The sequence below is a fragment of the Cnephaeus nilssonii genome (genome assembly GCF_951640355.1).
Source record: "Cnephaeus nilssonii genome assembly, chromosome: 4".
In the NCBI taxonomy this organism is placed as follows: Eukaryota; Metazoa; Chordata; class Mammalia; order Chiroptera; family Vespertilionidae; genus Cnephaeus; species Cnephaeus nilssonii.
The window spans coordinates 35587795-35614855 of NC_137075.1; the positions used below are offsets into that span (position 1 = coordinate 35587795).

The 27061-nt window shown below is 44.2% G+C and overlaps 2 protein-coding genes across 2 annotated transcripts; both read left to right on the forward strand.

The window, feature by feature from the left end:
- Positions 1–215: 215 nt before the first annotated feature.
- On the forward strand, positions 216–1211 carry OR6S1 (olfactory receptor family 6 subfamily S member 1; the record flags this gene model as incomplete). The annotated part of the gene is made up of 1 exon (XM_079767741.1): positions 216–1211. One exon carries the CDS (start codon positions 216–218, stop codon positions 1209–1211), a length of 996 nt encoding a protein of 331 aa, XP_079623867.1.
- A 20003-nt stretch (positions 1212–21214) lies between these two features.
- On the forward strand, positions 21215–22197 carry RNASE12 (ribonuclease A family member 12 (inactive); the record flags this gene model as incomplete). Its single annotated transcript, XM_079768322.1, has 2 exons — positions 21215–21248; positions 21722–22197. 2 exons carry the CDS (start codon positions 21215–21217, stop codon positions 22195–22197), a joined length of 510 nt encoding a protein of 169 aa, XP_079624448.1.
- Positions 22198–27061: the final 4864 nt, after the last annotated feature.

Sequence of the window (27061 nt, forward strand, 5' to 3'; positions counted from 1 at the left end):
ACCAGGAATCGAACCTGCAACCCTCCAGTGCATGGGCCACTGCTCTAACCACTGAGAACATTGACCAGGGCTCTTCAAAATCTTAACAGAAGATATGATTGGAGAAAGTGGGGGTATGTATGCCATATCATGATAAAATGCGTTTCAGGATTGTGCTGGAAAAGACATGTCCTCACCAGGATTATGTTCATGTTGTTGCACAGATGGGAAAGATCATGGCTCTTGGTGGGAACCGGAGCAGTGGTGTGACAGAGTTCATTCTGGCAGGTGTCCCAAATCTCAACAACACAAAAGAAGAATTGTTTTCTGTCTTCCTGCTTATCTATCTGCTGACTCTAACAGGCAATGTGTTGATTGTTGGGGTGGTAGGAGCTGATACGCGCTTGCAGACTCCCATGTACTTCTTTCTGGGTAACCTGTCCTGCCTAGAGATCCTGCTCACTTCTGTCATAATTCCCAAGATGCTGAGCAACTTTCTCTCAAGGCAACACACTATTTCCTTTGCTGCATGTATTACCCAATTCTATTTCTATTTCTTTCTTGGGGCCTCTGAGTTCTTGCTGCTGGCCGTCATGTCTGTGGATCGCTACCTGGCCATCTGTCACCCTCTGCACTACCCCTTGCTCATGAATGGTACTGTGTGCTTCCGGGTCGCCTTGGCCTGCTGGATGGGGGGACTCCTCCCTGTGCTTGGCCCCACAGTCGCTGTGGCCTTGCTTCCTTTCTGTGAACAAGATGCTGTGGTGCAGCACTTCTTCTGTGACAGTGGCCCGCTGCTCCGTCTGGCATGCACCAACACCAAAAAGCTGGAGGAAACTGACTTTATCCTGGCCTCTCTTGTTATTGTATCCTCACTGATGATTACTGCCGCGTCCTATGGCCACATAGTCCTAGCTGTCCTGCGCATCCCCTCTGCCTCAGGCCGTCAGAAGGCCTTCTCTACCTGTACCTCTCACTTGATGGTGGTGACACTCTTCTATGGAAGTGCCATTTTCCTCTATGTGCGGCCATCACAGAGTGGCTCTGTGGATACTAATTGGGCAGTGACGGTGGTAACTACATTTGTGACACCATTGCTGAATCCATTTATCTATGCCTTGCGCAATGAGCGCGTCAAGGAAGCTTTAAAGGATATGTTTAGGAAGGTGGCAGAAGGCTTCTGGGGGGATCTTTTACATGCCAAGAGTTTCAACAAGAAAATAATGACGTGAAAAGTAAAGGAGCATAATACCCAATCTTAAGTCCGAGTATTCTCTATTGGCATACTCTTCCCTAGTGTAATCATGGACATCACCAAATGACTGCGTTCTGGAACTATTATGGAACTCTAGAGTCATCAAGTCTCTTTCAGGAAAAAAAATTATTGATAAAGCATAATCAATACCATCATTACATCATAAGACCCTCCAATCTGTGAGATGCTGGAATTCAAAGCTAGGCAATCTGGTTCAAGATCTTAACCTAAGGGTCCATGATCACCAAGGGATCATCTAAGGAGGGGCTTCAGAAAATTTATAAGCCTCATTGGTATGTAAATTTTATGTGTCTGAGCTTATATGTATCTGTCCAGGAAGAAGATCTGTAGCTTTAATCCACGTCTTGGATCTAAATGTGACCTTTGCCAAAAATGATTTAAAAATGGATTTAAAATTCTCAGTAGAGCCCTAACTGGTTTGGCTCCATGGGTAGAGCATCAGCCTGTGGACTCAGGGGTCCCAGGTTTGATTCCTGTGAAGGAAATGTACCTTGGTTGCGGGCATAGGGGGTGTGCAAGAGGCAGCTGATTGATGTTTCTCTCTCATTGATGTTTCTAACTCTCTCTCCCTCTCCCTTCCTCTCTGTAAAAAAATCAATAAAACATATTTTTAAAAAATTCTCAGTAGAATCTTACAATTATTGTTTATGAATACCAATAATTAAAAGAATTCCTATAATAAAGAATAAATAAAAATAAAATACACATATTATCTGAATATTTTTGTATATACTTTCCAAAACAATTGCATTTACTGTGAGATGGAAAAGAGGTAAAACAAATGCAATAAGTGACTTATTCACTTCTCCACAATGATCCAAGGTGCCTCTGGAAAAGCAGTTCAAAGAGAAATTTCATGATTAATAGCATTTAAAGTGTTTTCCTAATTTGCACTTTATTACAAAGAGGAATTTAAGACAGCACTCATCACTGGATTGTGCTCCTTTCATTTTTTCCATCTTTAATTCTTCTATCTGTTGTCATCAGTCCTCTTCAGTTTGTAGTAAAATTGGGTTTGGGTTGAGGACCTTGAATATCAAAGAGTTAAGAATGCCAACTATGGCCACCAGCAACCAAGAACCAGATTTTGTGATATATTTTATCTACCTCATGGGATATTTAAAAGAGAATGGGGACTCCTATTAGTGGTGCCCTTGAAAATTTTAGACATATATTTATTCATTTCTTTAACAAAGGTCTGTAAGCATATACTAAAATATGCTAAGATGAACAGGAAGTGGTTCCTAACCTCAATCAGAAATGGGGATTATAAAGTGGTTTACAAAATGACATTGAAGATCAAATGAAAATTGATTTACCCTTTCTATGAGTCTCTTGTTAGAGAAGTTTTCAGAAGCAAGCTTTCACTAAACAGGAATTAATCCGCTGAAACCGGTTTGGCTCAGTGGATAGAGCGTCGGCCTGGGGACTCAAGGGTCCCGGGTTCGATTCCGGTTGGGGGCGTGTACCTTGGTTGTGGGCACGTCCCCAGTCGGGGGTGTGCAGGAGGCAGCTGATCGATGTTTCTCTCTCATCAATGTTTCAAGAGGAAAAAAAACAAACAAAACAGGAATTAATTCCCTGTTGGAGTGTGTTTGTATACATAGAGACAATGTTTTAAAAAAAACATCAAGGTATGGACGGCACATCAACTTTAAAAAAAGTGCTGCAAAATTGGCAACCAGAGCATTAGCATACAGAGATGGCTATAAAACTTCAGTGGGCACTGGAAATGGTAATAATACTTTCATCTAATTTTATTAGTAATACACAAAAACACACATTAAATCTGTCTATCCCAAAAGAGCCCTGAGAGAGAACTAAAGGAAGAGAAGGAAGGATCAGTGATTTGAGGGGGAAACGGAAATCTTCTGGAGAGATCTAGAAGTGTTGCCCAGAAAGCAGATGACATATTGCTTTAAAAACTACCTAATTTCATGGAGCATAAAGACTGAAGTCAAACTCAGACACTGGCCAAAGAGAGGAATTTATGTAATAGTTTATAACATTTTTCAAAGGAATCACCCATATATTTTGGCAATAAAGCTTGTTAAAGTACCTATTGTTTCAAAATTACTTTATTGTTGAAAATTACTCTGGACTCAACTTAATTCAATAAAAAATTATTGAATACCATGATCTGGGAAGTTAATTGTCTTTAACCTTTGCCATTTAAATTATGATGTGGGATGACTATTTGTGATTCCTTTCCTAATCCAGCGATTTTTCTCCAGACGCCAAGAGCATCAACGTGCAGATTGGGAGGAACCTAAGCCACAGGTTCCAGAGCTGGAATGTTTAGTAAGGGACTCAGGCTGAGCTGTGAGTCTGTCTTGGGCCCTCTTGAGAGGATCTGGGTGCTTACAGAGTTAGGACAGAACCATCGCAGGCAGCCTGGTATTAGAGAACCAACAAAAAATAATTGTAGATTTCACCAAGAAGCAAAGGTTATCTCCAAGACCCGCAGGGAATAACTCGACACTATCCTACATCCTCACACATCCACGCTGGAATCAAACCCTAGAACCACTGTCTTAGCCCGCCCTCTATGCTATCTCATGCCGTTAATGCTTTTGCTGTTGTTGTTTCTCCAGCTTTATTGAATGGACTTTGTCCTATAGGTCTAGGTTTAGAGCACCCTTCTAGGGCCCAAAGGAAGAGTTGCCACTTCCCATACCCTCTTCTATAGAAGCCTGCACCACCACCACCCTCCCCACTTCTCTATCACCCAGTAGGCAGTGGGTGGAAGGGGAAGGGTGAGTGTTGTCCTTACTCTGCAGTGCCTTCTGCTTGGGGAATAAAGCTCCTGAGCTGTAGCTTATCTGCCTCGGTCACATTGTCTACTCCAGTGGTCGGCAAACCGCGGCTCGTGAGCCATATGCGGCTCTTTGGCCCCTTGAGTGTTCTAACGACACTTCTTCAAAATAGACTCGCCCAGGCCAAAAACCGACTTCTGTGCATGGGCCACGAAATTTTAATCGCACTGTACGTGTGCCCCCGCAAGTGGTATTTTGTGGAAGAGCCACACTCAAGGGGCCAAAGAGCTGCATGTGGATCGTGAGCCGTGGTGACCAGGCCAGCAGAGGAGGGAAGTTGGGGATGGCCTGCAGGGTAGGGCAGTTGGGGGTAACCAGGCCTGCAGGGGAGAGCAGCTGGGGGGGGACCAGGCCTTCAGGGGAGGGCAGTTAGGGGCAATCAGGCTGGCAGGGGAGCAGTTAGGCATCAATCAGGCTGGCAGGGGAGCAGTTAGGCATCAATCAAGCTGGCAGGGGAGTGGTTAGGGGGTGATCAGGCTGGCAGGCAGAAGCGGTTAGGGACAATCAGGAAGGCGGGTAGGCAAGCAGTTGGGAGCCAGCAGTCCTGGATTGTGAGAGTGATGTCCGACTGCCCATTTAGGCCCCATCCTACCAATGACATAGGATGTCTGACTTCTAATTAGCCCACCTCTAGCTTCCCCAGGCCAACTGGGGGTCTGCACCCTTAACCCCTGCATTGCTCAAGGGTCAGCTGTAGTGGAAAGGGCTCCAATCAGTTGAAGCCTTTCCCTTTTCCACACTAAAGCTTTCCCACTCCTCCATCTGCCTCTGAGCGACTGCCAAAACTCGAATGATCACGGCAAGCTCTAAATAAATAGCCTTTGCTTGTTCTCCTTTAATTGGCCTTAATTTATTTCCACATCAGGATTAAAACTTTGCAAAATAAAAAGTTGAGGGAAAATGATAGAAACACAGACAAAACAGCAACTAGAAATATTCCTAAGATCCTTACTAGGGGTCAAGTTGTTCCAGAAAAGAGCTCTGCATGGCCCACAGCACACTGTTGCTTGCTGGGTCTAATAAACTACAATTGACCCTTGAACAATAAGGTTTTGAACTGCACTGATCCACTTATACAGAATTTTTTTCAATAAATATTATAAAATGTATTTTCTCATCCTTATGACTTTCTTAATAATATTTTTTTTCTAGCCTGGATGATTTGACTCAGTGGTTGAGCATCAACCTATGAACCAGGAGGTCACAGTTCCATTCCTGGTTGCGAGCTCTATCCCCAGTGTGGGGTGTGCGGGAGGCAGCCAATCAATGATTCTCTCTCATCATTGATGTCTCTATCTCTCTCTCCTTCTCCCTTCTTTTCTGAAATTAATAAAAATATATTTGAAAAATAAATAATTTTCTTCTCTAGCTTATAAGAATACAGTATAAATTTATGTAACGTACAAGATATGTGTTAATTGAATGTTTGTGTTATTGCTAAGGCTTCCAGTCAACAGTAGGCTATCAGTAGTTACGTTTTGGGGGAGTCAAAAGTTCTATGTGAATTTTCAACTGGGGGTCTGCAACCCGAACCCCTGCATTGTTCAAGGGTCAGCTATAGTGGGAAGGGCTCTGGGAACCACCTGGAGTCAGACAGGTCAACCAGAGTGCTCCGTGGACAGTTTGTGGCTGAGACAATGAGAAAGACTGACATCATATCCTCGGACAGGGGTCTGAGGTGAGCGGAATGTAGACGTGGTTTGTTAGTCTAAGGTTTATTTGTCCTGACAGAGGTTGGCTTCCCAGACCGGGAAACCAACCTCTGTCTCTGAGAGACAAAAAACATCCTGTCCATGACACACACACAAAAAAACATCACATCAATGGTTGTTGTCCTGGCTTTGTTCTTGGAATTCTCTTTTGAGCATTTTCAATTCCTTTCAGATGTGTGATGAGTATGGTTAAAGGGGAAGAAATCAGTTCAAATAGGGAATAGAAGTGAGCTTGCTGAATTGTGACAGGATGAGGGTAAGGGAATAGATTCCAGGAAAAGGTCAAAGGAGCCAAGAATACACGGGAGACTAATAAAAGAGGAGGAGAAACAGCAAGGAGAGGGGGTGAGAAAGCTGTTGGAGAGACCGCTTTCACTGGTTAGCAGTTTTGCCTAAGGCCTGTCTCCCTAAAGTAATAACATTAATAAAGATAATAATAACAATAAAAAAGAAATCCTAATTTGCCAAACTAGGTCACTGTGACTCTGCAAGGTTAAATAACTAACCCTGGTTTCCTAACCACTGTACTCTATACTCAGTGTCGACACACACACACACCAACATAACATCACCTGTGATTCAAAGTTTATTTTGATTTGATTTTCTTGTCCTAGGAAAATGCCAAGCCCTCTGCCACTTCCTCAAGAATCATGATGCCTGTCAGTAGGTCCCAAAAGATGACCATGCTGATCACCCTGGAGATTTCCTCCAATGCAATGCCTCGTGTAGGAAAATGGGGTACCGAGATCAAGCCGAACAGCCAGTTAAAACAAAGCCTCCGTTTTTGTGTTTTTGTTGTTTTTTTGTTTTTGGTTTTGGTTTTGTTTTGTGTTGTGTTGTGTTTTTTTTTTGTGTGTGTGTGTTTTTTTTTTTTTTGGGGGGGGGGGACATGGAGGATATTGCTTGGTGTACAAAGGCTAAGGATTGAACACCGAAGGAGCATCTTGTCAAACCACAGAAGATCCTGTAACATTCTTCACCCTGGGCAGTTGTACATGTTCATCTCCTCTTGACAACTTGGTGAGTGTTCTTTGTGACTCATTCCTGAACCAAGAACATCTGCCATGGATGCCTTACTTTGCCTATCTAAATAGAACATTTCTCTTGCTTAAAATTGTGTAAGGTCAGGGGTCATGTTTTACATTTACACAATGAAAATTAAAGGGCACAATTAATCATACACAAGCGTACAGATTTTTTACAAACTTTGTGACCTTGGACAAATGAAAATATTTAAAAATCATGGGTACAAGAGTAGGGCTGTGATCAGAGGGTCTAAATCTTCTCAGAATTGGTTCATTTCTTGGGGGTTACATGAATCTGCTTTCTCTAATGTTCTCATCAAAGACTATATTTGCAGTAAGAAACAGGTACACGATCTTTCTTAGTTAAATAATTTTTTAGTTCCTGTTTACTAGCTTATACAAATGAGATTTCTATAAAGTGAAAACAAGAGCCTTTTTCTTTTTAAAAAATGATATGTAAATCTATATCTTAAGAAAAGATTAAACTCTTCCTGCCTGACACACCTTTTTCTTGCTTGCTCCTGTCCCTGGACTTTTGAGAGAGAGGCATTAATCCCCAAAAAGCAAACTTATGGATTTGGGGCTCTGAATTTAGCAAGGCCAAAACCGGATTTACCACCTCGTTTTGTTTTTATTTAAATTTCTCCTAAGTCCATGCCTTTGCATACTGTTCCCTCCATGTAATTGCCTTTTATCCCCTTCGTCCTGTTTAAATGTCTCTAGACCAAAGGCAATTCATCTGGTCTCCTCTGAGGTGGTGGGACGGGGTGGGGAACTGGCGAAAAGGAGCACTAAAAGATTTATATATTTATTAGGGTATTTACATGGATTTGTATGCATTTGTCAAAATGCATTAAATTATATTGCAGTTTGTGCAGTTTAGTTATTTTTTTTTATAATGGTGAGTAACCAGAAAAAGTCAATTCAAGGCAGCATTTCCTGTAAGTTTTCCCTGAGCCCCACTTTTTACATAAACTGATTTAGATACCCCTCCTCTGTAACCCCAAAACACTCTACAAATATTTTTATCACAGAACTTAACTTATTCCACTGTACAAACACAACTATTGAATTTATTTGTCTACGACGCCGACTATAAGGTTTAGAGGGCAAAGACCATGTCTTAGCCTTATTTCTTTAGCACCGACTGCACCTTTGTGGCATCTCCTGCACCACAAAAAGCCCCACCGTATTGACTGAGGGGGTGCACTGCAATCTTCTTGCCCATCAGACACCCTCTATTATGTGACTCATTTCTTAGGTGGGTCTCTCATGTACCCAAATATCTGGAATTCTAAAGAGCTGCATCCTTTCTGGGAAGTAAAGGCACAGGAGGCAGCGTATCAAGATAAAGGATGAGAAGACAGTGTGATAAATGGTTCTGCTCCAAGCAGTCTTTTGAAAGTGTTGAGAGGACATGAAAAGATTCCTATTTTGGAGACTATCCTGGAGTTTTGCTCCCGTCAAGATTCCATTTACTAGTTCGGTATAGTAAGCTTAGTGAATGTATCTATAAGAGGAGATATAGAAAATCAGCACTTGAGTAGGGCTCCATAGCTCAGGGGTTAGAGCACTGGTCTTGTAAACCAGGGGTCGCGAGTTCAAATCTCGCTGGGGCCTGCCGTTCACTTTTTTTCCCTCGGGTTCAAGGGTGCCAATGCAGTTATGCTTCGAGGGTCCGTTCCAGCGCAGTTCTCTGCAAACATTGTACACTCGGCACCTCTCAGAGAACGTTCCTCGATGAAGATGTCCTTCCCCAGGGCCCCTGATCCTTCACGGCAGCTAAGAAATGACTTGCAGTTTGAATCTTGTTTGCTGGATAAATAAGCACGCATTCCTGCCAATAGAAGGCACTGGAGTGCAAAATTCTTCAGGAAACGCCTACTGACGGGAATGAGCCTTGAGGCAAAACCTAAGATGCCCTCACCCGTGGCTCGTTGGTCTAGGGGTATGATTCTCGCTTAGGGTGCGAGAGGTCCCGGGTTCAAATCCCGGACGAGCCCCACTTTTGCTTCTAACTGGTTTAAAAGATATTTGTTATTATTACTTTTTTGTCCTCTCCACTTTGAGAAGCTCGACCAAAAGCCCCCCAGGGATGTGAAATGGCGAAGTATAGACAGCCTCAAGTTATTTTGAATTCTGCCTGACATTGTTTCCCCACTGCCCCAGGCGCGCAGGCAGGCAGGCGGGCAGGCGGGCAAGGCAGGAGGGGCAGCTGGAGTGCAGATAAATCTCTTGGCCTCTCAGTGCATCTGCTATGAAATGAAGGTTGTAAAAAGTTCCCTCTCCCTGCCTGCCTTCGGGGATCCTGTTCGGTCAGATACAATAGTGTGTGAGAAATTGCTTGGAAACTAAATAGTGCTACCTACAGGAGCTTTTTCTGGGAAGAAACTGGGCGCTGATGCATACTAACATTATCATCATTTGATAAGTGTGTGATGTGTTATTCTTCATGTGCTTGATGTTTTACCGTGCCTCAAGTCGTTTTGTAATTATACAGCTTACTATTCCAGTTTGGTCTGTGAGCTTCCCTTATGGGCAGGCATTATGTTTTATTCACCTTTTCTGTAATCCTCTACAAGAACAGTGCCAATAACAACTGCTCAAAATACCCTCTTTAGCTGAGTGAATAAAGGCAAAGCAAATCTTACAGGTTTATGATATTCAAGTCTTGGTACTTAGCCTCTGGGAAACTGTGGGTTCAAAGGCATCATTACGATCTTGTGATGGTCTAGGAGTATTGTTTCATTAAGGAAAAGTTTAAAGTATGAAATGCTCAAAAAGATGAGAAGTCTCAAAAGAGTGCATACCCAGATTCTGTATACTAATTAGAGAGACAGACGATTGGATGAGAAAGGAAGGTGGAGACGTAGTGTCAACGTGGCCGCACCAGGTACAATCAATCATCAGTGTAAAAAGCTTGTGGCAGCGGTGGGATTCGAACCCACGCCCCCGAAGAGACTGGAGCCTTAATCCAGCGCCTTAGACCGCTCGGCCACGCTACCTTGCGTGAGCTGGCTTCAGCAGCATGGCATGTACCCTTTACTCTCTTCTGCTTCCTTTCTAACTTTATAATTTATGTATTTATAACCTTATTGGGTTCATCATATTTCTTTCCCCCACTTATTCCTGGCTAGTTTGTATTTCTTTCTTCTTTTAAACCACAATGCTTGAGACCGGTGGAGAGAGCTGATACACCTCTTGCATGGCCTCCGAGGGACAGAGCAGCCTTTGTGGGCCAGGCACAAGCCGGTCCTTCGGGAGAATCGGGGCCTTCTGCTTCCGCCGGTTTTCCAGGGAGGAAGCCACGAGGCAAGTGCTTTTTCTACGCGAAGGATGCTGAGTCTGGGGTCTTCTCGGAGGAGACGGGGAAAGTTTCCGGGAGGTGAGAATCTAAGCAGACCTGACCGAGCCCAAAAACTGGTCAGTCTTCTGCCGAGGCCGGAAGAAGCCTCCTTACCCGCCCCGGCTCTTCTGCCCCCAAAAGGCAAAGCCGTCCAGGAGACGCCCTCCCGGCAAGGCGCGCGCTCTTCCCTCCCCACGGCCAAGGAATCAGCCCGCAGCTCGAGACTATCCCTGATTCGACCGCCTCCCACCATTCCGGCAGCATCTTTGGCCCATTTGGAAGCGCAAACATACAGCGAAATTATTCTCGTTGATCCTGAAATATTTTTCCCAAAATGATCTGTACTATAAGGGTATCTTTTCTACATTTGAGTAAAAAAGAATGCAGTGATTTGTTTGTCCACTAGGTGGCACGATATGCTCATAGCTACTAAAAAAAGACTGTATAGACGTGGCGAAAACTTTTTACTAAAGTTTCAAATCTTAAGCTACCCTTATATCTGGCTCGTTGGTCTAGGGGTATGATTCTCGCTTAGGGTGCGAGAGGTCCCGGGTTCAAATCCCGGACGAGCCCTGTTTTCCACTCTATTTGTCTTCTCACTCCAATAACATGTCATGTTGGTGTTCAACACCACCATACTAACTAAACAAGCACCTTTTGTACCTAATATTACAACATTTTATACTCCACCATTTCAGATTTATAAGCTTAACGCTTAGACAAATGCTCTTTGTATTATTAAATCACCAAGGTAAGTACCAGACGTTATTACGTGTAGTTTACATAGTATTTATTCTACAAAATTATTATTTCTAAAATCAACCATCATTTCTCTTCTGCATGTTTTTCTTATCCAGGAATTGTTCGTTCAGGACTTAAGGAGGCATATTTTATATCAATAGTTTCTCATAACCATCAACTGAAAGTTTCTTCCGACTGGACATAAAGCACGGCCCCAAGTAAGTTCTCAGAAGCTTTAAATTGGGCGTCAGTGCCACTGGCTCCTTTGCAGACTTGCTTAAGCACAGCGGCTCAAGTGCCAACTTGCTTCAGGCTGTTATGACTCTGAGCAAATTCTGAACCGATGGTGTTTGGGGGTCACATTGTAGGGTTGCATATAACAGCCATTCTGTAAGAGCCTGTAAAATAATTGATTTAGTAAGCTGATGAACAAAGTCCACAATAGGGAGACAGAGAGGAAAAGGAAAACTAAGGTTAGGGAAGGACCTATATAACCAACAGGACTTCATCAACCTCACTTGACCAAGTTTTGTGATGAGGATCGCTGTGAATAAGAACCCTGAGGAAACCTTGTTGGCATGTGGGCAGGATGCCTGGAGGATGATGGGGAACAGGGGTGAGAACCTCTGCTGGTCGCAAATATGCCACTGTGCTCCCAGGAGCTACGGGTGGAAACTGACCCCTTGTGGACAAACCAGGTACCATCATGGGTCTTATTTTTAGGGCAGTGATGGGCAACCTTTTGAGCTTGGTGTGTCAAACTTCGCCAAAAAACTGAGCATAACTCGGGTAGTGTGTCACTTTGAGGAAAAAACTAACTCCAAGACTCTAGTCGCAAATGTTTCATCCTCAGGAGCAGCAAATGTTCCATCCTCGGCATGCGGCCGCGTGTCATCAGAAATGGCTACGCGTGTCAGTGCTGACACGCGTGTCATAGGTTCGCTGTCACTGTAATTTAGGGTCTCAGTAAAGGACTTGGGATTACAAATTTGTTTCTAGGGACGCCACTGTTTGCTGATCCTTCTGTGTACATGATATGGATGCAGAACTTAGAGGAGAGAGCTGTTTTATTGTTCAGGGAGATGTTGTTCATGAATTAGGCTGGACTTCTTAAGTTAGATGGCATCCCATGGAGTGGAAAGCGGAAAGCAGGGAGCACCCACTAGCAAAACTTGTGAGTTGGTTTTTGTCAGCTGAAGTCAGCGGATCAGAGGGACAGTCATAGATTTAAGACTCTGAGTGGTAATTAGTGGTAAATCAACATTTTTCTTTTATATCATTGATCTTTCTGATGTGGACGAAAGGGGCCACATGCTAACCTGACAAGCTCAGGGAAGGCCTGCATGGCGGTCTTGCAAACTCAGAGACCTAAAGTTACCACAAAGGATGGTCTGAAATGAAACTTTAACTAAAAGCAATTATGATGGGTAGTTACATCCTAAGCCGGTATCTTTAAGGTCAACCTTTATCTTTTTTTTTTTTTTTTTCAGAGAAGAAGGGGGAGGGAGAGAGAGAGATAGAAACATCAATGATGAGAGAGAATCATTGATTGGCTGCCTCCTGCACGCTCCCCACTGGGGCTCAAGCCAGCAACCTGGGCATGTGACCTTGACTGGAATATGTGACCTTGACTGGAATTGAACTCAGGACCCCTCCCCCCCCCCAGTACGCAGGCCAACACTCTACCCACTGAGCCAAACCAGCTTGGGCTCAACCTTTATCTTAACTGAGCCTATCTGTCTTGTTGCATCTAAGATAACATACCCTCTGAAATGTCTGGATAACTTTTAACTTCCCTTTTTCCAGACCCCTTGGGCCACAACCTAATGTGCCTGGCTCCAGGACAGATACCACAAATTCCTTCATTGTTATGTTAATTGTTCCTGCACCCACCTAAGTATGCGTCTATCATTTTACTTTTTATCCAATTCCAGGGGTTTCTCCCTCCACCCCCAACCCCCCTCCCCCCCCCCCCCCCTTTGCTTTCTCCTGCCTCTCTGGCCTAGCACCAATGGATTTCATGTAACCCTTCCTTTGATTACAATGTATAAATGCAGATATAACCTGCCATTCTCCAGAGCATTATCTCAATTCGTTGAGGTTCTGCTTCCTGGCATATGTTGACAGTTTGGCTCAAATAAACTCACACAAATTCTTTACAGGTTTCAATGTTGTTGTTTTTTTCACATTAACACTGATCTCATGTCCATATGGTGCTACAAGGTCCCACCAAAGTAACCCTCAAAAAGAAATTTTGAGTTTTACAAAGAATAGCTCTTTGATACTATGGTTAAAGAGCAAAATGTAGTTCTTTTAGATTATTCGTTTATGCGTTAGCCCATTAAATCAATATTTACTGAATAGTTATTGGGCAAATATTTGTTGAACCTCTGTTATGTTCCAGGCACTGTGCTTGGAACAGAGATTACTGTGGGAATCAGGCAGATGTGTTTTCAGCCCTCATGAAACGATCAGATAATTTTTTGAAAACAAGAAATACAGTACATTTATTATGCTAGTGATAGGGCCACAAAGGAAAAGCACAGTGTGATGCAAGCAAAACTCCCCCTGGGGGTCCTGGGAAGGCTTGTCTGAGGAAGAAGGAGCACACAGGATCTAACCAGGTAGAACGAAGAGGGGTGCACGGAGTGAGAAACCTCCCACAATGAGAGAACTGAATGTTCAACACCTTGAGCTGGAAGGAAGCCTGATGAGCTCAGGGAACTGGAAAGAGGGGTGTGTTGTGGAGCAAGAGTAGGTTTACTTGTTCGTATGGAAATAGACCTGCAGATTATGATTATTACAGTAGCTTTATTAACTGTGTTTCGCGTACTCACAACTGTAAACCTACTTTTGCCCACCCTTTGGAGGGAGAGGAGAAGAATGGTTTGGGATGAGGCTATCTATGCAAGCCTGGCAGGCAGAGGTAGGGGCTGTAGTCGTTATTTTAAGACTTACGAAAAGCCAGGGGCCCATTTGAGGTGGAGACTGGGGTGGACAGTGCAGGCACAGAACTAGATTTGTGTTCTAAAAAGATTACTGTGTTACAGTAAGGTTGACGAAAAAGCGCCCTTTCAACTTTCTAATAAGCCACCCCAGAGCCCTGCACCTTGGAATGTTATGGCTGGGTGCGTTTGTCAACTCTCAGTTGTTACTTTTCACCTCATGCATTCCACCAACTCCGCCAGCTCCCAGCCACCGGTACAGGAGGCCAGTGAGGCCCACGGAGTGAGGTCAGGGTCACAGAGCTAGTTAGTGGCTGGGCCACTCAAGACAGGCTTTCACAACTGCTAGGCCACTCACTGCTCATTCTGCTCGAGCTGGGCCCTTCTGAGAACAGGGAGGGTTTTCTTTTGCTTTTTAAAATATATTTAATTGATTTTTTTAACAGAGAGGAAGGGAGAGGGATAGAGAGTTAGAAACATCGATCAGCTGCTTCCTGCACACCCCCTACTGGGGATGTGCCCGCAACCAAGGTACATGCCCTTGACCAGAATCGAACCTGGGACCTTTCAGTCTGCAGGCCGACGTCCTATCCACTGAGCCAAACCGGTTTCGGCTTTTTTGTTTTGTTTTGTTTTGTTTTGTTTTTAATGCATCTGGGTTCTCTAGGGCCTCTGTGATTATTTGAGGTCGGGACAACCATTTCTCTTCTTTCAAGGGATCTATCTGATTTTCAGAGTAGCTGGAACTGGCCCAGCAAGGAAAACAGAGCCTGGGAGTGTCCTTGGAGGAGCTGCATGGAAGGATGGGTAATGGTCCTTCTAAAGGGGATTCAAAGGTGCCTGTTTGAGGCCCAGCCTGGGAACACACACGTGAAGCCAGGTCTGCTCTGATCAAAGCATTCTCAGAAGCGGAAAGCTGAAGAGACAGGGCCCTCCCAAGCGGCTGTTCCCCTAGCCTGGCCTCCCCTGGGCTATTACCTGGAGGCAGTCCTTCCAGGGATACAAGTTACAAAAAAAGAAATGGCTTGGTTTGCCCCCGAGGGAGAACAGGGCCTCCTGTTCTCAGCCTGGGGCTGGAACGGCAAGGCTGGGGTAGATAGCCCCTCTTCTGATTCCGAACGCGTTCTGCCCAAATCAGAAGCAGCTTGTTCTTGGACATACCCAAGCTCCAGTCTGTCCACCTCAGGCGGACAGAGACAGGCGACGTCGTGGGAGGGCAGTGGGAAGAGTGCCCAGGTTATTGCAGGAATCTTGCCGTCCATAGCTTGTTTAGCAAACAGCTCTGCTGTTGCCAAAGGTAGCCAACAAATCCCTCCACGTAGGCGTGCTTCATGCCCTTTTGTTTTTCCCCAGGAGCAGGTGTCTTTGATTTAGGGAGGTGTCCCCTTGACCAGAATGCCAATTCCTTAGCCTATTTCACAGGGCCACTCTGCCATACTCCTGAATCAGAGCCCCAGTTCCCACTTTGGGGCCTGGTACCAGGATCCATTTCCCCATTGCTCATCACCCTGACTCCCGGCAGGGAGGTAGAGTGGACAGCCCTACTTTCCCAGTGTGTGTGTGAGGGGAGGTGGCGGGGGGAGGGGGGGGGAGGGGGGTGGTAGAAGTGGTGGCCAGAGAATTGTCATCTTAAGGGACTAGCCAGTGGGGTCACCTTAATCGAGCTCAGAACCTTAGTTTGTGTCGGCAGAAAGGGACTCCTAGATAGTCCGATTCTTCCTTTATTCTTTCCTGCCACCTCCATTTTAGAGATGAAGAACCTGGGACTCTGAGAAGTGCCATGGCTTTGTAAGATCAGACAACTAGTTGGTGGCGGAAGAGAACAAGACCTGAAGACCTTTATCCGGTCATCCACTCCACAGGCACTTTTTGTTCTGTGAAGTACCAGGCGGTGCGCTGGAGCAAACGGGCACATGCTCTGGTCTCCTGAAGCACCCACACGCGTGGAGAAAGCCAAACGGACCCTTTCCTCCCCACCGAGTAACTGTTCATGTGAAGTCATGGGCGCGAAGCAGGGAGGAGGGCTTCTTACGGAATTTCAAAGAGGAGATGAAAGTGGTTATGAAGCATCCATCTTATATAAAAACTGCTGTTTGAAAATTTAACCCTGCTATTTGGCTTCTGTAAATGCTTGCTTGCTTAAATAATAAGGAAAATAAGACTACTCCCACTTCAGAGAGGCCATTAAACCTTCCCTGGACGAAATTATCAGTGCTGGCACCAGGCCAGGCCTTTGGCTGAGGTCTCAAGGCCCCAGCACACAGGGGCTCTTTAAGAACTTGCAAAGGAGGCCGGAAACACCCCATATTTGGGAGACAAAGAAGGTAAAAACACATAAATAGGGAAAGTTCCTCCATGTTGGGGTCCAGAATTTGAGAGACATTTTCCTCTGGACCCGCGTGATAAATGTAACTCCATCTTTCTAAGCAGTGCTTGGTTCTTCTCCGGTTTTCTGTAACAGTTAATTTAAAGAAGGATTCCTGGAGGAGTTGATAAAGTTTCATGCCCTTTGCCCTGACTTAGGGATATTTCTTGACACCTGGGTTTGCCTGAGAGTTTGTGGGAACCAGCAGAGATTTCCTCATGGGCAAGGCCCACTTCCAAGGTTAGAAAGAAACTTGGGCGATGGTCTGACTGTTCTCCACAGCAGAGTAGTAACTGAAAATAGTTTGGGAGGGCTCCTTAGTGAAAAGGAACAGGGAAGGGGGAAAGATTCCAACTCAGAAGTACTAGAGCACTTCCAACCTTTTGATCTTAAGACGGTGCTAACAGTTGGCATCTGGGTGATAGAGAAGCAGGAAGAAAGGGTTAGAGAATGGAGGGAAGAGGAGAGTATCTTCCGCTTTAAAAGACCTTCCTGAATCCATGGTGTTCTAGCTTTGCTTTGTCACTGCCAGTCATCCCTGCCTGGTCCCTGCTCCCAACCCACAGACAAATTCTCACTTCTCCTCCCCCTGCCTGGCCCTGGAAATTCTCTTTCTGGTGGAACCCAAATCACTCCCCTCATCTCCAGGATCCCCTATGAACTGGTTTCCAGAATTTCTAAAAGAACACGGATAATTAAAGACTAGAACTAGGAAAGACCAGTCCTTCCTCCTCCAGTGAATGGTGTGTTTGGAAGGAAGGTCCTTCCTGTGTGCATTGGGGCGGGGGGGGGGGGGGGGGGGGGCGGGGGGAAGCGGGGGAGCGGGGGGGGGGGGGGGGGGAGGGCGGGGAGACACTCTGAGGAGCTGCTTTAGTCACATGACGTGGGGCAAGTGCCTACCCTTTACCTTGTGGAAGCTCTGAAGCTGGACAGTCATTCACATGCAGGGTTCCATGCAGGGTACTGAGTGTTCCGTATATTAATGAAAAAGTCAGTTTCATTGTGGGGTGGGTGTAGCTCTTTAGAAATTACTGTGCTGTTTACCAATTCAGGGCTCATCTATAGTTTATAATCCCCAGAGGTGGGCTACTCATTACAAGTGCAGATTCCAGGGCCTCGCCCCAGAGTCTGATTTCTTGCCCCAGGTCTGGGGTAAGGCTCAGGTTTCTGTATTTTTTAAAAAATATATATTTTATTGATTGTTTTTACAGATAGGAGGGGAGAGGGATAGAGAGTCAGAAACATCGATGGGAGAGAAACATTGATCAGCTGCCTTCTGCACCCCTCCTGTGCCCGCAACCAAGGTACATGCCCTTGACCGGAATCGGACCTGGGACCTTTCAGTCCGCAGGCCGACGCTCTATCCTCTGAGTCAAACTGACTAGGGCTGTATTTTTAACTAATTGCTAAAGCCTGATGTATTTCACTTAGAAACTTTTTTTTTTTAATCTGTGGGAGCCAGGCAGTGGCAGACTAAGGAGTCGTTGAGGGCTGGTGGTGAGGTCATTAGGCCTCCCCAGCATGCTCTGCAACCTCCTTCATTCCCATTCTTTGATAAGGGCGATTCCTGCCTCCTCAGTTGTGGAGAAAGCGCATCCTCAAGAAGATTGCCCCTCGCCCTGGCTGGGTAGCTCAGGTGGTTAGAGTGTCGTCCCAATACACCAAGGTTGGGGGTTCAATCCCTAGTCAGAGCACATTCAAGAAGCAACCAATAAATGCACAAATAAGTAGAACAAAAACCCGAAGAAGAAGAGTGCCCCTCGCCCCCTCTGTGGCAGGGTCACAGTCTCTTCGTGCCCAGCACTTGAGAAAGAGGAGATACAAAGCCGATGATAAGGAGGATAAGCACACCCACGTCAGAGGAGCCAAGGAGAAGTGCTTGTGAAGGTCCTGCTGATGGCTGCCAGGAGTAGTCAGTATATAAGTCAGAGTTAAGATTTCTTTTTCTTTTTTTTAATATATTTTATTGACTTTTTACAGAGAGGAAAGAAGAGGGACAGAGAGCTAGAAACATCGATGAGAGAGAAACATCAACCAGCTGCCTCTTGCACACCCCCTACCGGGGATGTGCCCGCAACCAATGTACATGCCCTTGACCGGAATCGAACCTGGGACCTTTCAGTCCGCAGACCGACGCTCTATCCACTGAGCCAAACCGGTTTCGGCCAGCGTTAAGATTTCTTTTTCTCTTTGGCAATTAAAAATTTTCAGAAAGTCTGTCATACCCCACATCCTGTGTTCAGTGTGCAGGGGAGTATCCAGACTTTGGGAGGAGCATGAAGTAGCGTCACACCATGGAGAAGCACGGAGGAGAGGAAGCCAGGATGAGCGGAGGGAAAGTCTGGAGGATTCATTGTGGATAAGAGATTAAACACTTCTCGAGAGCTCCTAAATCATGTTGGGGAAATAGCTAGAATTCTAGTAGTAATGAAGAATGGGACTTGAATTGTTGTTATGCAGATTTTAAAGGGAGAGCAATCCCCCCAAATCTAAAAACCTGAGCTATTTAGTTCCATTCCATTTTGCCTAGTTTCCTTTGTTCCCACCCAGATGCCTGAGTGCGGTCTATGGCTCCTAGTCCCTGGCAGCATTTCGCAGACTTATATTCCACAGAACCCTGCCCCACAGTGGTGCCTCTTCAGTGAAGTCCCATGCTCAGATCAATTTGTTAAATCCTTAGTTAAATGAAATTAGCTCAGCTTTTCAGTCGCTGGGTTTCTCAAAATTTCGTGTGTTGTGGATATTGTGACTCTCCAAGGGAAGAAATATAATTAACAATCTTTCTCAAACATTTAATCATGCAACATTTTTTTTCTTGAAGCACACTCATGAACATTGTCCAGACAATGTTTGCCTGCAGGCAAGGAGGACAAAGGCTGCTACTTGTCCTCCAGTGGTTATTCTCCCCTGCTTTGCTTGTAACTGGAAAACAGAATTCTAGCCAGGCACATGCCCACCCTACATTTCCCAGGGTCCCTTGCAGTTGGATGTAACTATGTGACCAAATTATTGCTAATGAGATGTAAGTGGAAATGATGTGTGAAACTTTGGGATGTGTCCTTAGAATGCAGCACCATTCCCTTTCTGTGCCTTTCTTCTCCCTGCTGGCTGGAATGCAGATGTGATGGCTGGGGCTGGGGCTAGAGCTGCCATCTGGATTGTGACATGGAAGCCACAGGCTGAGACAGAAGTCAGAACCTTGAAGCACCTGGCCAGTCCCGGACTAATGAGCCCAGGCTCTTTTTCACATGAGAAATACAGTTCCATCTTCTTTAGACAACTGTTACTTTGAGTTTTCTGTCATTAGCGGCCATTTGGGAAATGTGTAACGACAATCTCTTTAGATAGGTTTCTCCTTCTACAATGAAAATGTTTCTGCAAGATGGTGTGCAAATCAAAATGTGTTGATCAGAAAATTCATCAACAGAATTAAATTTGTCAGCTTATATCTTCGTGGCATTGTGCAACACGTCTCCAAAACAGGGCTGTTTCAATTCTGAAAGGGCACCCAGCATGAAGGTTTTTGGAAAGCAAATAATAACATCTTGGTTGTCTGTTTTCATGGTCTGGAATTATGATTTTGTTATATAGAAATAGACACATTTTTTAAATCCTTTTCCAGGATTCTCTGTCTTTCCTAGACCATTTTTTACCCCAAAATGTTTCTTCTTATCAATTAGAAACACACACACACACACACACACACACACACACACACACACACACACACTGCCTCCTGCACACCTCCTACTTATTATATATATATATATATATATAATAGAGGCCTGGTGCACAGATTTGTTCATGGGTGGTGTCCCTCAGCTTGGCTGGCAATCCGGGCTGCTCAGGGCCAGCTGGCCGGGGGAGGGACAGCGGGAGGTTAGCTGGCCGGGGGGAGGGACAGCGGGAGGTTAGCTGGCCGGGGGGAGGGACCCCCGGAGGTTGGCCAGCCACAGGAGGTTGGCTGTGAGAGCACACTGACTACCTCACCAGGAGGCAGCTCCTGCATTGAGTGTCTGCCCCCTGGTGGTCAGTGAGCATCTTAGTGACTGGTCGTTTGCTTGTCATGGTCACTTAGACATATTTATATGGAGAGAGAGAGAGACAGAGAGAGAGAGAGACACAGAGACTACATAGATGTCTCTTCAAAAAATAAATCATTTCAGGGCAAGAAGTGGTAAAATTAAGTCTGATTTTCCATTCCTATATCAAATGGCCAGGATATGATAGCAACAAAAATAATTCTATGGTCTCAATAACTTGGCCTTTCACCAAGCCCTTGTACACAATTTTCCATGTAGGTTTCCAATGTATACCATAGATCAGTAGTTCCCAAATTTTGCTGCATATTAGAATCACTGGAAGAATTTTAATAATCCAAAACCAGGCCACCCCAATACCAATTAAAGCAGAATGTCTCAAGGTGGCACTTAAAAATGCCCAGGTGATTGTAATATTCAGCAGAGCTTGGGAACCATTGCCATATTTTCTAGGGCTTTATTAAGACTAATGTTAATGTAAGGGGATTATTCTGCCTTGTCCTGAACACCACGTGGGAATAAAACTTACTGAAACTGGAGTTTAAGTGTCAAACATTGAGAAAGTGAGACTCTTATTACCCTTGTCATCTCCCATCGCCACTTGAACTGTTCAGCAATTAATTTCTTCATTAATAAAAGGGAGATAATAGCTACTTCATAGTTTGACTAAGGACTGGCTGAAATTTTGGAAAATAGACAATACTGTGTCTGGCACAGGTCAGCACTTTACTAAATGTTTTGAAAAGTCTACACTTGTTTAATGAGGACACTTTCAGGGCCTGACTTACCCAACTCTCCCTCTGAAGGTTAAGGTCTTTTCCTTCCCAAAGGCATCCAAGCACACTCCCCTACCGGCTCCACCCTGCCTGTTCTTTCTCCTTGGCCCGCCCCATGCTCAACTAGCTCCCTACCAGTTATTGTCAGAGAACGAGACACAAAGAACTTTCTCAGATCCATGATCACAAGGATATGTTACTTGTGAAAGCTTCAGCAAAAAGGAAAGGTAAGAGGAGCTAACAGAGCCCATTGGGATTAGCAGAAGGAGAATTGGGAAGGAGAGATTAGAAGACAGTGCTAAAAGCATGAAGAAGTGGGTGGAATGAGAGTTGAGACAATTGTGGAAAGGAAGTCATTCAGCAATAGGAATGAAACAAGCAGGCGTGGGTACTTTTGAGTACCTCTGTCTGTTCATCTGTGTTAAGCTCTCTGACAGATTCGGGAGAACTAGAAGATCAGATACGTGCCATCAAGGAACTGATGGAAGTAAAACAAATGGGAATAATTAGAGAACACTTCAATGCCAAACTCTGAGAGTTGAAATGGTCGGAAAGGTCTTGGATCTTGCAGGCTAAGCATGATTTTAATTAGCAGAGTGAGGGAAATAAACTGTCCTAAGGGTGGGGGAGCAAAGCCAGGCGATGGGGCTGGAGGACTCTCCTTACCTTCTGCTACTTTCTGTTTCCTCTTCCTCTATAGGAATTAAAGCAACAGATGTAAAGGGACTCTTACCCCTGATGGTACTAATGGTGATCATTTTCCTGATGATTGTGTTCTGGGAAAACGAGCTGTATGAAGAAGTAGTGGCGTCAACCATAGAGCACTTGCACGTGGACTACCCTCAGAGTGATATTGCTGTAAGGTACTGCAACCACATGATCATACAAAGAATCATCAAGGAACCTGACAACACCTGCAGAAAGGAACATGTCTTCATCCATGAGAGGCCTCGAAACATCAATCATGTTTGCACTTCTCCCAAGAGGATGGCTTGCCAAAACCATTCCAGCATTTTATGCTTCCAGAGTGAGACAAAGTTCAAAATGACAGTCTGTAAGCTCATTGAAGGTACCAGATATCCTGCCTGCAGGTACCACATTTCCCCCACAGAGGGGTTTATCATAGTCGCTTGCGATGACCTGGGGCCAGTTAACTTCCAGAGATATGTTGAGTAACTTGAGACCAGCACCTGAGTCTGAGCTCCTCTCTGCTCCTCTCCCAGGGGCACTGGTGCTGGTTCTTTCTGGTGCACATCTGACTGTGGACGTGGGGTAAAGCCCGAGTGAAATGGTAGCCACCAGTAATTCATTTATCCTTCCGGTATCGCTCAGCTGGAATCTTCTTATTCTGCTTCAATAAAAAACAAAGCTCCACCGAATTAAATCATAAACCATGCATGGGTTTCAATTTCATGTTCCTTTCCTTCGGGTCATTTGATGAGAGCCAAGAGTGAATCCTATGCAGGACTGGGATTAGGATAAGGTGAATGAAGCACTCACTTTACATGCAAATTTTAAGGGGCACCCTCCCCCAAGTAATCCAGATAAAGAATATTTTTTAAAATCAAAATTAATGTAAAAATCCTTATGAACAAAATACCTCAATTTTAAACCAAGACCAATCTGACAGGGTTGGATTTAGGATGAGCGAAGTACATGAGTTGTGCCCATGCAGGGTCAGGTCCTGTTATTTACATTTTTGACATTTGTTCATCAGGGATTGTTTTGAATTAAATTAATTCTTAAATGTTGCATTAAAATATCATCTTGATTACTGGGCTTTTTGGTGCCCCCTTAAATTTCGTACCTAGAGCATGTACTGCATTCATTCCACCCTAATCCTATACTTGGTTCTAAGTATAGAGGCAATTGGGGTCATTTCTTAGGGTTTTCTCTTAAAGATGGCATATACAACTCAAGCTGCAGCTGCTCCTGTTCAGCAGCTCCCTCTGTGAATGAACGAAAGGGAAAAGGAGATCAGAAGGAGCCAGAAACCATTTCCTTGGAAGACTGTGGAGAGAAATGGAGACATTGAGACTCTCAGAGCTCATTGTACCTCCTCTCGGCATCCCCAGAGGAAAAGGAAAGGACTTTGACCAGACTACTAATTCTTTTCCTCTTTTAGTTCTTACAGCTGGACTGGTTGTTTATTATTTCACCTTCAACTATGGGCAGAGTATCTTTAGAGTTAGAGGGCAAAGGAAGAGAAGGAAGGGAATTTGATGAAGTCCTCTTCCTCTCTGAGCCTTAGTTGTCTCATCTGTAAAGTGAGAGAGCTTGAACTAGATAATCTTTGAGGTTCTTTCCAGCCTATTACGCCACAATTCTATTTCTTAGTAGTATAGAAACTAGCCTTGTTGGAAGGGAGGGTTAGTACTGGGGAGTAGTAAGAAGGAAGGGGTATTTGGCAGGTAAGTGCCAGGTTATGAGAAAACTAATTCTGAACTATGACATTTCAATCCTGTAATTGAGAGCTGGGAACTCCTACAGTGAGCTAGAGTAGCCCCAGGGAGGCATGAGCTTCATCGGGTCCATTCTGTTCCGATCTTTTCAGTTGAGAGACTTCAACTATTGCATTATTTATTTGTACTTAATTAAAGGTCAGACCAAAGAAGGAGGTACACCTATGCTAGTTGTTAACTCTGTCTTTGTAAGCAACAAATTCTGATTGATTAGATTAGAGGGGAGGAGAGTGACAGAGGTAAGTAAAGGACACTTTGCAACCTATAAGTGGGCAAGGCCCACCCATCTGGGGTGGCCCTTCCACAGTTGAGTCTCATTACCCATTTCTCTGCAGAAACCTATTGTCACCATTGTCTTCATGGACGTTTGAATGCCACCAAGGGGCCAAGGCCCTCAGCATCTTCAGATGCTGAGCAGGACCAGGTGGTCCCTAGTATATGATGCAGGGTCCTGGTAGCAGCATCGTTTCCTGGGCAAAACTTTACAGTAGCTAAAATGTGTCCTTTATGGCTCATTTTAGAAAGTGGACATATGTAATACTTTCTATGTTTTTTGTTTTGTTTTAATTCTCACCTGATGCTATCCCCGCGCCCCCATTGATATTTAGAGAGTGAAAGGGAGGGAGGAGGATAGATAGAAAGAAACATCTAATGCCAGTTAATTGTCTCCCGCTATTCCTTACCTCCTGCTCTCGCCTTACCAGGGATTGAACCTGCAACCAAGGTACATGCCCTTACTGGGAATTGAACCTGTGACCCTTCACTCTGTAGGCTGATTCTCTAACCACTGAATGGGCCCATTTCTATGCTCTGAATTCTGATCCCTTTTCCTACTCCTCTCCCTATGCTTTATTGTCCTTCCCAATGATTTCTCTTCCTTTACTCACCTAACCTCCCTCCTAGTAATTAAAAACAAAATGTTTACAGATAAATGCATTCCCATTAAAGTGCCAGTGTGTAACTGAGACTGTCACTGGAAATTATCCTCAGAGTATTTTGAGTCAATGAGGATCAAAGCCCAATTCAAATGAATTGTGATGTTTTACACGTTTACAGTTTGGGTGTTGTTGTTTTTATTTCTTTTTATTTATTTATTGGGGGGGGGGATGTTGTTGTTTTTAATGGGCACCTAGCAGCTCAAATCAAACCCAGGTAGCTGGGATTTCTGCCCACCTGAAGTACATGCTCCAGGAAAACTGGGAATCTACACTGTTATTCTTATTTTTCTCCTTATTGTCTGCTTTCCTATCATCACCTCACTATTGATATCGATGGCAGTCGATGTTTAGGAAACAATCTAAACCTTCTTTCAGCCTCTCCACAACCTACACCAAGTCCATGATCAAGGTACAAACATGAATACATCCACTTAATTATTAATAATCTATTAATAATCCATCAACCCAATTATTAAGGCATATATATTCTTGATACTGGGTCTTTGCTCTCATTTTACATACAGGGCATTTTTAAATGAAATATAATAAAAAAAAATACAGGTCCATGTGTACTAATGTCAAATGAGTGGTATAAGAAGTGGGTGGTCTCCCCAGTCGGATTAAGCAAGAGGTTACCAATTAGATTTCCCTTCAGGGCACATGCTGGGGTTGTGGACTCAATCCCCACTAGGGGGCATGCAGGAGGCAGCCAAAGTGTTTCTCCCTCATGGATGTTTCTCTCTCTCTATCCCTGTCCCTTCTTCTCTCTCTAAAATCAATAAAAACATTAAAAATAAAAAAATAAAAGAAATAGGTGGATGGACATAGACAATAGGGTGGTGAAGGCCTGGAACAGGGGCAAGAGTGGGCTGGAGGGGATTCATGGAGGAAAAAAGTAGACATATGTAATACTTTCAACAATAAAGACTTATTTAATAAAAAAGAAAGAAAAGAAAAGTGAATAAGAAAAAAAAGAAGTGGGTGGTAAGAAGTTCAGATATATAAGTTCAGGATATAAGTGAGAAATGAATTTGGCAAACTTTAGTGAGAAAATATGTCAAAGAAAGAATGGGGTCTGAATTGGGCTTTGAAGGATCTTAAGAGGCAGAAAATAGTAGGCATTCAGAAAGGAGCAAAAATGGAGAGAGAAGGAATAAAGTGCATTCAAAGGGAGTGAGTCACACTGATTTGGTGAGAGCCGGCTTGCATACCAAATAATGGGAGATGAGCCTTGAGAAGTAGGTTGGGGTTGGATCAAGTAGAGCCTTGACTAAGTGGCCTCAGGGGATTCGATTACCTCACATAGGCAATGATCCCTCACTGAATGTTTCTGAAGAAGTGTCATTACAAGTGGTGCTTTAGAAAGTAGTGTATGGAAGGAATGGAGGGGCAAGGAATGATGAGCAGGATATAAATAAGTGTGATAATGCAGGAGATACAAGTGTAAGGGAAGGAGGCTCTTAGAGATCAGAGAAGGAATAAATAACCATTCTTTCTGGGAGCACATTGTGAATTTTCCAGCACTGACCTCAAGTAAAGAATTTTCTACACTAGTCAAGCCATATTATGTTGTTAACAAACATTGCTGAGAAACTAGTGTATGGTTCAGTGTTTGATTCTGTACAGAATAAAAAAAAGCAGGGAGTATGTTCCAGGCTCAAGAAATTTTTAGCCTCAATAAGAGGGAGAAAAGACTAACATATATCAACCAACTTGAAAAATAAAAAAGAACCATATAAAGTGAAGTGCAATATAACCTATGCTGTAAGGATTCAAAGAAGAAAGAAAAATCACTTTGGGTTAAAATATAAATAAATAGGGAAAATTTCACAGAAGAGAAAGAGTGGTGCTGACCAGGTCACTAGGATCCTGACAGCCAAATGGACACTCTGTTCAGTCCTCTGAGTGTTCTCTGCTCCACGTTGTCTCCTCCTTCGATCTCATACAATTCTCCCTACCTCCTTTCGGCCCCTCCTTCCTCAGCTAGACCCAATAGCAGACACTCTCAGGAAACAAATACAATTTCACTTCTTACCCTGCAACAAACGGGAAGCTTTCTCTACAGGATCAGTTTTGCCAAAGGAACTGGTAAAGGCAGATATCCCATGACTGAGATTGGTGGGGAAAGAAATGGGAGAGGGCAGAATAACATTGTGGGGTGTTTTTTTTCAAGTACATGCTGGGTACTGTGTGAGGCTGTGGGAGACACAGGAGCAGTGAGGAACCTGTGAGTGAGATTCTTGTGATCTAGTTGAAGATTACAGACCCTACTGATGAGATTCCAGATGAGGAGAAGAGGAAGAGAAATAATGACTTGGTTCTGGGTACTATAAACATATTATCTTAAGTAATTCTCACTTTTTCTTTTTTTCATATGGGGAAACCGAGGTTAGTTTAATGAGGTAGAGTAAATTGTTAGTGGATAAGCAGGGATTTGAAGCTGGGCTTCAGACTCCACACTGATTGTCTTTTCACATCGTCATACTTCCATGAACAGATGTAGGAGTCTTAAGGTACATGGAAGGGGTCAATCCTGGGAATAACTGTCATGAGAAAAAGAGAGCTAGCTCCTTAATATTCTCCTTAGTTTTATCTTTTACTTTTTATTTTCGCTGCAGAAGAGAGCACCCTAGATCTGAG